The sequence below is a fragment of the Aptenodytes forsteri genome, unplaced genomic scaffold (assembly GCF_000699145.1).
Source record: "Aptenodytes forsteri isolate BGI_AS27 unplaced genomic scaffold, ASM69914v1 Scaffold147, whole genome shotgun sequence".
NCBI lineage: Eukaryota > Metazoa > Chordata > Aves > Sphenisciformes > Spheniscidae > Aptenodytes > Aptenodytes forsteri.
The window spans coordinates 755,864-767,364 of record NW_008795320.1 but is presented as its reverse complement, the minus strand read 5'-3'; the positions used below and the strand labels follow the sequence as shown (position 1 = coordinate 767,364).

The 11,501-nt window shown below is 44.2% G+C and overlaps 1 protein-coding gene across 1 annotated transcript in view; it reads left to right on the top strand.

The window, feature by feature from the left end:
- Positions 1-10: 10 nt before the first annotated feature.
- Positions 11-11,501, top strand: part of SUGP1 (SURP and G-patch domain containing 1) — a gene marked incomplete at its 5' end in the record, with an annotated part of 20,421 nt that continues 8,930 nt past the window's right edge. The window contains 7 exons of the mRNA XM_019472198.1: positions 11-186; positions 801-904; positions 1,340-1,567; positions 3,363-3,486; positions 4,086-4,189; positions 5,948-6,059; positions 8,143-8,615. Of these exons, the coding sequence (XP_019327743.1) occupies positions 11-186; positions 801-904; positions 1,340-1,567; positions 3,363-3,486; positions 4,086-4,189; positions 5,948-6,059; positions 8,143-8,615 (1,321 nt within the window). The remainder of the gene's footprint in view (positions 187-800; positions 905-1,339; positions 1,568-3,362; positions 3,487-4,085; positions 4,190-5,947; positions 6,060-8,142; positions 8,616-11,501) is intronic.

Here is an 11,501-nt window from a genome sequence, read left to right as displayed (position 1 = left end):
CCCTTTTCCCTCAGGGAAAGCGAGCCGGTGGTTTGGGGTCGCGCAGTCTAAATCGGCCAAGACGAACGTGAATATCCTTCACCAAGAGGAGCTGATAGCGCAGAAAAAGAGAGAAATTGAGGCCAGGCTGGAGCAGCAAGCGAGACAGAATTACCTGAGCATACAGCAGCTGCCTCTGTTTGGAGAGTACGTGTGCGTTACGGTGCTTTTAGACGGGAGCTTCGCTGGCAGAAGACGGGCTTGTCTGTCAAATGACGCTGAAGAGACAAGCTTTACAAAGCTCTTGCGCTTGGAGGCAAATACTGAGAAAGTTGAAATTGATAATTGAGTAACTAAAGGTTGGAGTAGGGTACTTGCGCTCTAATTGACCTAGTCAGATTTTTCGGATGCTAGAGTGAACAGATATGTGCTAACAGCAATCGTATATTTTCAAGAGTATTGTTACACTTTATTTCTGCTTCCTATTTGTTACCTTTCTTATAATCGCGACTCTTAAGAGTTAGCACAGCTCTACAGTTAAATGCTTGCCGGGGGTTCCTGGAAGCAGAGTAGCGTAACAGAGCAAGTAGAAACCCTGTTTCAGTGGGGTAGTAAAGGAGCCAGGTGGAGAGCTGGGGTAAATGCTGTAAGCAGCAAGCTGAATGGTTCTTGTGCTTTTGAAAAGCTGGGTGTGTTTTCAGCGTAGATGAGAGAGATTAGCAGTCATTAGCATTTGTCATGTTTTCTGTTCAAAATAAATGCGTGTGAGGGGGCTGGGGAGGATGATGAGTACCATCACCTACTTTTCTTTTTCTATTCAGAGATGACGGTACTGACAATGAAGCCTGTGTTTCCAACAAGTTTGTTAATGATGGCAGTTTCCTCCAGCAGTTTCTCAAGCTGCAGAAGGAAAAGTCAAGTACTGGTAGGTCGACTTATGAGCAACAGGAGGCCTTCCTTCTCCTGGTGGTACCAGCTTTGTGTGAGCTGCCTCCATGTATGTTCACTTTAGAAACCCTGCTATGAGCTGTTACCAGTACGAGTAAGTTCTAAAGCAGCGATGACCCCTTTAAATTTGGATTAAAGTCTTTCCTCAAGATGCGATAGGGAGGTTTGCCCTCTTTCCCTCTATAGGTGCTGTAAAACAAGCATCCATCTCTCTTCTAGCTTGAAACTCGCTTTGTAAAAATCATCACAGCTTTCATTTCATTATGCAGCTTTTACCAGTCGGTGTCTTTAACTTACTCTGAAAATAACGGCCTATTGCAGCTGTATTACTGCCTGAGTTGTTATTTGTAACCTTCTGAGATTAAAACAGTAAGGATGCACAGGAATTATTTTCCCCTCATTCTTTTCTAAGAACCTCCCCCAAGTTCTACTAGTAACTCGGCAAACACTTCTGCAACAAATGCTGGGAAGAAACCTATGCTGTTTGGGAAGCGCCCTGGTCAGGTCCTGAGCAGCATGCTGCACCAAGCGAAGAACTACTCCCATTCCAAACAGACCCCAGTCGTTAACCGCCTCAGTGTGTTTCAGTCGCCAGATGAAGATGAGGAGGAAGATTATGAGCAGTGGTTGGAAATTAAAGGTAAATGACACCTTGTGCTACATTGTTTTGGGGTGCGGGCCCGCTTGCCCTAGTGATAGGAGGACCTTCTCCCCGGTAGAGGGTTGGGTTTTTTTCCTTACGCCGTGAATTGGTATTCTTAGCGCAGTTCCTGCGTGCAGACTTCTGCGTCATGAAATATAAACGACACCAGTTAATGCTGGTGGACTCCTCCAAAGCCAGCTTCAGCAGAAAAGCTGAGGACTGAATGCTGTTAGATATTACTTATCCAGCCTGGACTCGGTATGGGAGATGGGTCACTCACCATAGTTAGACGGGGTCTGGTTTGTGCCTAGATTTATTTGAGTTATCAAGGCAAGCGCTTGACCAGCCTATAAGTCTCTGTGGAAAAAATAATGCGTAGAGAAGAAATACATTGTGCTTTTAATGGAGCTTGATTGTTTGCTAATCATAATAATTCTGCTTTTGTACAATTGAAATCTGTTATGGCTAGTGCTGAGTTCTCTAGAACATATATAGATATAATGCTTGTATTTAAAATGGAATTTTAGTTTATTTGAATGATAGAAAATGAAAAGTCCTCGGTTTGGGTGTGGCTGCGTAGGGGGAAAAATTGTATGTGTTAATAAATAAGATTACGTGTAAGGCATGGAACTATGACCAGGTAAAATCAAAGTTCCTGCCTCTTCTCAAAGTTTCATTAGAAAATCTCACCTCTAGGTCCTGACTGCTTTAAGTAGGATAGAAAACCAATGAAGAATATTGCAGCACTTAAATAACCAAGTTTCTCTGGATAACCTGGGTTAGGAGGCCAGAAGGCAGATTTGCTTAATAATCTGAATTTCATGCGCGTATATTAATCAAGTATAAAATTAGATTGGAGTTGCTAAATAAGGCACACTAAGCTTTGTGTCATAATTTATTTCATTATATATTTACAAAAAACATGTCTAGCTGTTTCTGGTGGGATTTATAAAAGCATAATCTTAGCAAGTCTGAACTTCAGCATGAAATGCACTGCAGGAATGTGAGAAGTAGCCACTGGCTGCAGGGAGCAAAGACGGAATGCGGACCCTTAATTTAAAGATCGTGGGTTCGAATCTAGTCTAGATCGAGCGTGGACAGCTCTGCTCCTGTGTGCTCTTTGTTCAGCACCCTACCCAAAATATTGTTGTCTAGACAAACGCCTGTGTCTAGTTCCCATTGAATGTGTCCTGCATCAGCTCTGTAATCACTGTCAGTGTTAGTGGGTTCCTTTCTTGGCACAGAAGCCAAAATACAGTTTCTTGGAGACTGAGCTCTCCTCTTGTCTCTGGTGGGATTCCCTCCAAGCGAGGGCTGAGACATGGGCATATGCCAGTAGGAAGAACTATGTGCTCTGGCTACACAATCTGTCTCTGCTATCTGGGTACAGAGCGATGTCTTGGGGACTGGAATCTGTAATCTTTAGTAAGTAATGTGGTTGTTAAAACTAAATTCCTGTTCCTCCCCATCGTGTTTTGTATGGAGTAGAATTGTCAGAAGCAAATTATGTTGCAACTGAAGTTGCACCCTAAACCTTGGTGATCCGAATCGTGGGCTTTTCCTTGTAGGAAAAATCTAGACAAAATATTAACTTCCTACTAGGGGAGTGCAGAGGCTGACAGTAACCTAGGGATTGTAATTTGTACAGCTGTGTAAGACTGGATCCCCCATTTCATCCTTTTTCTTTCCATTCCCGTTCTACTTTTGTCTGCCGCCGTGGTTCTTAGAAGTAATGTACCTGTTGCCTGTTTGGTGTGTGAGTTGAACCCCAGTACTGACAGCCTGCTTAAAGTTTTACCCCCAGAGGATGCGGAGACCCGACAAGTGGTGGAAAAGCTGGCTAGGTTCGTGGCTGAAGGGGGACCAGAATTAGAGAAGGTCGCTATGGAAGACTACAAGGATAACCCAGCTTTTTCGTAAGTGTGGTGATAACTCTTGTCTTCCAAAGCAGAACACTGTCTCTTTGTAGGAGAAAAACATCAGCCTTGTGCATATAGTTCTCGGGGATGTGTTTGGTTTAATTATCGTTTGGTAGATTTGAGCTTTGCTGTGAGTAATTGTTTTATAGCTGGGGAAACTGAGGCAGAAAGTGATACTGTGATGGTGCTGAGGAGGCAGATCAGCTAGAGTTAGGAATACGGCCTGGGAGGTCTGGCTGCCTGTACAACATCTCGCGTATGGGTATCCTGGACTCGATCTCGGGGCTGGTTCTGTCTCCTCTGCCATTGATATGCTCTGTGGCTGTGGACGGAGGATTCCCTCCTGTATCAGAGGATGCTGTTATTTATTTCCCTTCAAGTGACGCAAAAAATTTGGATGCAAGTTCTTAGATTAAAGCTATGTGTATTTACACAAGCTGAAGACTTTGTAGTCCACGTTTTAAGTGCATTCTGAGTAATTTATCTGTTTTGTATTTTTGTGGTTTTGAGCTATTTATATCCCAAAGTATCAATGTCTGTGTATAGTTGTTGCTGATGCATATTTTTTGCCCTTTTTTCCTCCATCTCCACCCTAGGTTTTTGCATGATAAGAACAGCAGAGAATTCCTTTACTACAGAAAGAAAGTGGCAGAGATAAGAAAAGAGAATCAAAGTTCTCAGGCATCCTCTTCTCAGAAAGGTAATTAAGACTGGGATCTGGAGAATATGAACTGCATAAGTCAAATTTGACTTCTTCACTCTCTCTGTAACTGCTTGTTAGGTCTGTTCTGGAAACAGTTGGAGTGGATATTTGGCTGTCAATCTGCTGCCGGTAAATGAAATTTCAAAATGGAAGGAGATGGTGATGAAACATCACCATGATGGCATCAAGCTCTAGTGTCAAAACGGTTGTTTCCCAAGCCCACGGCATGCTGTAACATGCTCTATGTAAAGGGCTCTTGAAAGAGATTTTCCTTGTATTTCTCCAAAATCCTTAACAAAGTGAACTGAAACGATTTTCCATCGTGTGTGTTCTGGAAAGTGTTTCAGCCCTGAAAACGCTTTTAGGAAAAGTGCTTTTTCTCAGATGTTCTTATTTGGTTTGTTATCAATGAAAATGGTTGGTTTGTTGTTGGTTTGTTATCAATGAAAATGGTTGGTTGGTTTGTCAAACATAATCCCCATTTCTGCTGCCATTCCCCTAACTGGAGCTTTTCTTTTCTGCTTGGGACATAAATCCTTGCAAGTAAGGGACTGTGTTTTCAGGTGGAAAAACAGCAGAAGTGGGTGATCTGCCAACAGACAGGTGGTGCGAGCAGTGGAATCTGGTTAACTGTGTTAAGAGACAGAAATTATTTAGTGGGTGAAGTGTGGTCTTGCGGGCCAGGCATTTATCGCTTCTGGTCCAGCCTCTGTTTCAGGCCTGCGTGTGGCCCTGGCGAATCACTCAGCCTCTCTATGTCAGCTTCCTTTGCTGTGGAAAGGAGTGTTAATGCAATTTAGCTGTCATGCTGATGAGCTAACAGCTCAAACAAATCGTGGTTTAATAGACTGTAGGCTGAAAGAGCTTGTTACCAATATCGACTAACTGATACAACAGTTTGGAAGCTAAGCAGTATTATCCATACTTTACAGGTGTGGAATACTGAAGCAAGGAAAGGTTATGACTTGTCCATGGCTTATAATCATGTCTTCTGCCTCCTGGTCCTGTGCCAGCACACTGGAGTACTGGCACTGGTACTGTGCAGGTAGCAAATGTCATATAAGGCTGTCGTGGCTAAATAACGTCTTTGCCTGGCTCCTTATAAACATCAAATATGCTTGAAATATTAATGATCAGAGCCTTCTCTGTGCCTTTGGACTAAGGCTGCAGTAGCCATCTCTTCCAGGTGAGGATGGGGACTGTTCTATGGAGAATTTCCTCTGTCCTACAACCCTCCCCTAAAACGGCCAGCAGATGTGTAGGGACAGTAGGTACAAGTGGGATTACGGTGCGGTATTAGTCTGCCACTTTTTCTAAGGCCTTCCCTTTGCTCCTGGGGACGTCAGTGGCAAAGTCTTTAACTAGAGATAATGGCGAGTGCTGAGGTGTAACCCTATGGAAAAGTGCCTGACGCGAGGAAGAAACAGACTTCCTCTGCAGCAGAGAGAAAGAAGTGTCCATCTTTGAAGTCAAAAGCTGGCTTGTCTGTTAATCTGCTCTCATCTAGCTCCTGGCGCAGAGGAAGCTGATGTGTGAATGGGCACTCCTCTGGTTACAAAGTTGTTGTACAACCTTATGCAATATCATGTTTTTGTGATATAAACTCTATGACTGTTTATGTGTAATATTTCTAAAAATTAAACTCGACCTTTTGCCCTTATTCTGCTCTTGGGGTTCTTAGAACAGATAGGCTTTGACTGTTGCTTGTGTGAGTTGGGCCCAGTACTGACAGCCTGCTTAAAGTTTCACCCCCAGACGACGAAGAGACAAAGAACTCTGCTGAGAAACTGGCCAGGTTCATAGCAGACGGGGGTCCCGAGGTGGAAGCTATTGCCTTGCAGAACAACCGAGAGAACCATGCTTTCAGGTAAGGGAAGAAACCGGCTGCTGAGTGTAATATGGGGGGGGCTTGGATGGGTCTCTTTTTTTTTTTTATTTTTAAGGGGAAACAATAGACAAGCTTGTGATACGTCTGAAGTTACAAGGACAGTGCACTTACATAGCACTGATACTTTTACATTCTCAAGCTTCACAGTTTAAAGCAAGGCACAGAGAGAGAGAGAAACCGATTTGCTTTCCCCAAAATTAATTTACGACTTCCACCCCTCCTCACCTGCTTTCTGTTGCAATGTACTAGTATAATTCTGACTTTTTCCCTATAGCTGTGTTTTGATGTGGGCCCCCATCCACCACTCATACTGCTGTTGTCCAGTTAATTTCCTTTACGCAGCATCTTCACTAACGTACAGGTAGCATTCCTTCACCATTAGGTCCTCCTTTGGAATATCTTTTTCAGCCTTTCAGATGTGAATTGTTCTCTTCAGTGCTCACTGACAGCTGTTTAATGCCTCCCTTTGGTCTCATCCATGTTTCATTTTTCTGCTCTTACAAACAATTTGGTGTGTTCTCTGGAAGTGAAGTGGGGCTCGGCAGGCCTTGTTTTGTTGCTGATATTTTGGCACTTCATTGGCTGCCTTCTGGCCCTCTGGGGTACTCCCCTTGTGTTGTGAATTACATTAGACAGATGTGCTAACACCTGAGCTGTTTCATTATTTACTTTAAAACACCGCTGTGATCCCACCCGAGCACGATCAAGTTAAACACCATCTCCTTTGTTACGATTTCATCAGGTTTGCCACAGGGAGGGCCCCATCCTGCCCTCTGCTTGGTCCTGAAGCAATCCTTAGTGCTGTTATTCAAATGGAGGGATGCAGGACCACATTTAGTGAATTTTAAAATACGTCAGAGAGCTGTTTGTGTTCGCCTGTGCATGTTGTGCAGTGGTAGATGGGAAAGGCCTGTCATCTCTTATGTTTTCTCGGGGGAGCGGGCACTATCCCGAGGAGAGGTTATGTCAAGTATTAAACTGGTCCTCTAAAAAGAGAAGACTGTAGAGGAGTTAGGAATAGACAAGTTTTCTGTGTGAAGTATTTAAATTGGAGGGAGCCCAAAAAGGTAACGTGTTTGTACCAAACATGACTATATTGATGCTTTTTTTTTTTTTTTTGCATAGCTGCTAGACTGAGGCTTGTTCATGTTCTTCCCACAGAGACTAGGGAGTTTTATTTTACCCAAAAGGTCAGAGATGCCTATTTCCGGAAGGGGTAGCAAATAAAGCAATGTTTTTTGTGTATGAGGGAACAGAAGGAGGAGTCACTGTGTAATTAAGCAGACTGGTAATGTCAATGCTTCCAGCTTAAATTGGGGGGAGCCCAAAAAGGTAACGTGTTTTTCCCAAACATGACTATATTGATGCTTTTTTTTTTTTTTTTTGCATAGCTGCTAGACTGAGGCTTGTTCATGTTCTTCCCACAGAGACTAGGGAGTTTTATTTTACCCAAAAGGTCAGAGATGCCTATTTCCGGAAGGGGTAGCAAATAAAGCAATGTTTTTTGTGTATGAGGGAACAGAAGGAGGAGTCACTGTGTAATTAAGCAGACTGGTAATGTCAATGCTTCCAGCTTGAATAGAGAGCTTGGGAGCCGTTTCTTTAGGCAGTGGTTTGGCATTCCCGTTGGTAAGATGTGAATGTTTGTTTGCTTCTGTGAACTGAAACCCGATGTGTTGTGGAGCCCTTGCAGTTTTTCCAAACGTGTTCTGGAAGGCAGGTGAATTCTGGGGGAGGACCTTGCGTTTCCACAAATGTAACATGATCCTTTTTAGTACTGTGTGTTTATTTGGCACCAAAAATAGCTGTGGTTTGCTCATGAATGGGAAATACGCTTCCTGATCCCAAAGGCTTGCAGCCTACCTTGCAAGAGCACGCGGAGCCCTGCGTTGCATGCACATACACACAGGATGGTGCTGGAGAGCAAGGAAGTGTGTGGGAAGGCTGGTTGTGCAAGAGCGTTGCAGAAAAGAAAAGCCCTGACCAAACTGTGCTACGTCCAACCCCCTGCATATGACTGTTACATCGAAACTTACTTTTTTTTTTTTCTTTTTCTTTATAGGTTTTTATATGAGCCAAACAGCAAAGGCTACAAGTATTACCGGCAGAAACTGGAGGAGTTCCGTAAGGCCAAAACCAGCACTGTGTGTGCCCCCTTGCCTGTAGAGTCCAGTCTGAAAAGGAAGACCAGTCCCGAGGCATCACCGTCGCCTTTGTGCTTATCATCTTTGCCTTTGCCCTTGCCCTCACCTTTGCCTTTGCCCCTGCCCTTGCCCGTGCCCTCGCCTTTGCCCTTGCCTGTGCCCTCGCCTTTGCCCTTGCCCGTGCCCTCACCCTTGCCCTCACCTTCACCATCATCGTCTACAACTCCACCTGATCAGACAGCTACAACTTCTGCTGCAACAACAGCTACAGCTACTGCTACAGGCACTACTAAAAAGAAGCGGAAGAGCAGGTGGGGACCCGAGGAGGACAAGGTTGAATTGCCTCTCCCACAGCTTGTCCAACAGCTGGATTCTCCCTCCCCTCTTTCAGGTTAGTGGGTCTGTATATCGTTTTGAATAACTGTTTTTCCTGGGGAGCGCATTCTGCTTTAGCACAGCTGGCTTTGTAAACAGAAAACCCAGTGAGTCTTATCTCTTGTTGTAATCTCCCTGGTTGCCAGCCCCCTATCTTTCAGCTAGGTCTAGCAGCTAGCTCTCCCCTGTGTGGAAGCCCAGATAAACCACTTTATCTCACTGACACCAGGGATTGGATCTTATCGTTCTCCAGCTATCTCTAAAACCCTGCTGTACTATAGCTCATTACAGCCTCAGCCTCTACACTATTTAGGGCTATTTCACTTCAGGAAGAGAGTCTGTCAGAAAACAAATCTCAAAGGCTGAACTGTGCTTACTCCCCACGGTAGGATAAAATCCCTGGGTAGCACTTCCATCTCACTCTAACTGATCTGAGGCTAAATGGGAATAGCTGTTCCCCAAGTGCTGGCGCGGGCGCAAGTATAACTTCCAGTTCCAATCTATACCCATTTCGGTTCATTTGATTACAGACGGGGTTCACAGTCCTCATCCAGCGTTGAGGTTCATGCTCCTGTTACTTCACCTGCCAAGTTCACCCAGGGGGTGCAGCTCTCTTCGAGTGCTGGAAGATAATTCTTCCAGTCGAGGCACTTCTAGTGAGCCTTCGGAGGTTGAACTCTGGTGGCCCATCTGTGCATGTGCAGATAGGTAATTAGGCAGGCAGTTAGAGATGCATACAAAAACTGAGTCACTCAAGGACAACAGGTGAATGCAGACATTTAAGATGGCATCTTTGAATCCTTTGCCCAATTAGTGTGGTATGGGGAAAGGATGTGAAAAGGAGAAAGAGAAGGCAGAAGATAAGGCAGTCGGTGTTGGCAAACTGAGAGAATTAATAGTATGAGGCTAAAGTCACAGGAAAAGTAATAGGTACCTGTCTCAATAGGGACCTTTTACAAAAAGCAATAGCAGAACAGATGAAGTGGGACAAGTAATAGAAAACAAGCTATAATTTTCTGAGCTGCAGGGTGGGACCACAGATAATTCTCAACGCGTGGTGATCCTGTACAATACATTGCTCCGACAAGTCAGTGGGTCTTCTGCTTTGGCTGGGTTTTAGAGGAAATAATTGCTCAGCCATTAATAGCTTTGATTGTTAGGCTTGGGTAAGATGTAGGGTTGGCTGTATATGCTGTGGTGTCTGTTGATTCCGCGGAGGTCAGGAAGGAAGGACTATCACCTAAGCTAGCACTTCAAATGTAGATGAGGAGGAGTTCCTATGTAATTCTGTCTTCTGATCACAGCCCTATACAGAAGTCTTGGCTATACATCTCATATGTACAGGACAAGATACCAACCTGGATGGCTTATTCATTTGACCTTGAGTTGCTGCTCATAGGCAGAAATCAGATGCAAAAGTCTTTCCTGATTTTGTACCTCTAGAGTAATTTTTCTTTTCTTGCAGACAGTAATGAAGCTTCGATGATGAAGCTGGGCAGGCGCTATCAAAACAAGCATCACATTCCGTCTTAATATCTCCTGCTGCAGTGGGGGGGCTGCAAGGGTATCCATGTGCTCATTCCAGCATGCTTCCTGCTGAAATCTCCCCTGGCTCTTTCAGCCTCCCCTTAATTAGACAGGGATATGCTCGTTGTGTTCATGCTCACTTTCTGCAGGGCTTTGTGTCAAGTAGAAGAAAAGGACAGCAAACAATTTGCCAGGCATAACAAATCAACCGTTAATGCGCTGTTAATGCTCTGCAGGGGGAAGGATTTTTTTTTATTATTGGTTCAGATGAACTAATCCCTTTTTAGAATTAACGTCTTCAACCTGACAGGTGAAGAGAATTCCAAATTACACCCCTGGTCCAGTGGAAGGTTAGAGTTGCACCGTATGCTTTAGTGCCTAAATATCTTCGTCTTAGTCCTTTATCCTTAGCAATTGTTTTGGATTTAGTGGAGGACTGTTCTGATTCTTTTCCTGTCTACTCTTAGTAATAAATCAGTATCGTGGAGAGGAGAAAGTGTAGCCCTTTTGGACAGAAACAAGGCTCCTCTTAAAGGTATTGATATCAAAACACTTAACTGCATACATACTGCAGGGACTAATACATCTGAAAAGCTGAACAGGAGAGAGATACTGTGATTGGTGAACTCTGTGGAAAATGGGAAATTACAGGCTGTCATTAGAATTTTCTGAAACCTAGTATTGGATTGGTTCGGGTCTGATTAGTTTTAATTGAGTAAGATCTTCAGACTATGAAGCAAAAAATCAGGCGCTTGTGTCGGGATTTCTCCTGCTGTCCTTAAAGGACGCTCACTTCTCTTGTAACAAGCTCCTCTTCGGGCATGTGGGAAAGGGATAAACCTTCAGGTAGTCTTCTGCCAATGCTGCAGATAGACTGCACCATTAACCCTGTAGGCAAAGCTGATGTCATTCAAGGAAAAAAAAATGTATTTTTCCCAGGCCTGCTGAACACGAGACTGAGAAGCAACTCCTTATCTCTTGCTTAGTGTTTGCCTGGTGCTAGACCAGCGTAAGGAACTTATAAATCTTATCTGTTTTTATGCTGTTGTGGTTTAACCCCAGTCGGCAACCAAGCACCACACAGCTGCTGGCTCATCCTCCCCCACCCCCGGTGGGATGGGGGAGAGAATCAGAAGAGCAAAACTAAGAAAACGCCTGGGTTGAGATAGAACAGCTTTAATAATTGAAATAAAATAGTAATAATAAATTGTAATGAAAAGGAAAACAACAAAAGAGAGAGAGAGGAGCAAAACCCAGGAAAAACAAGTGATGCAACTGCTCACCACCCGCCAACCAATACCCGGCCAGTCCCCGAGCAGCGATGGCTGCCCCCCGGCCAACTCCCCCCAGCTTATATACTGGGCATGACGTCGTA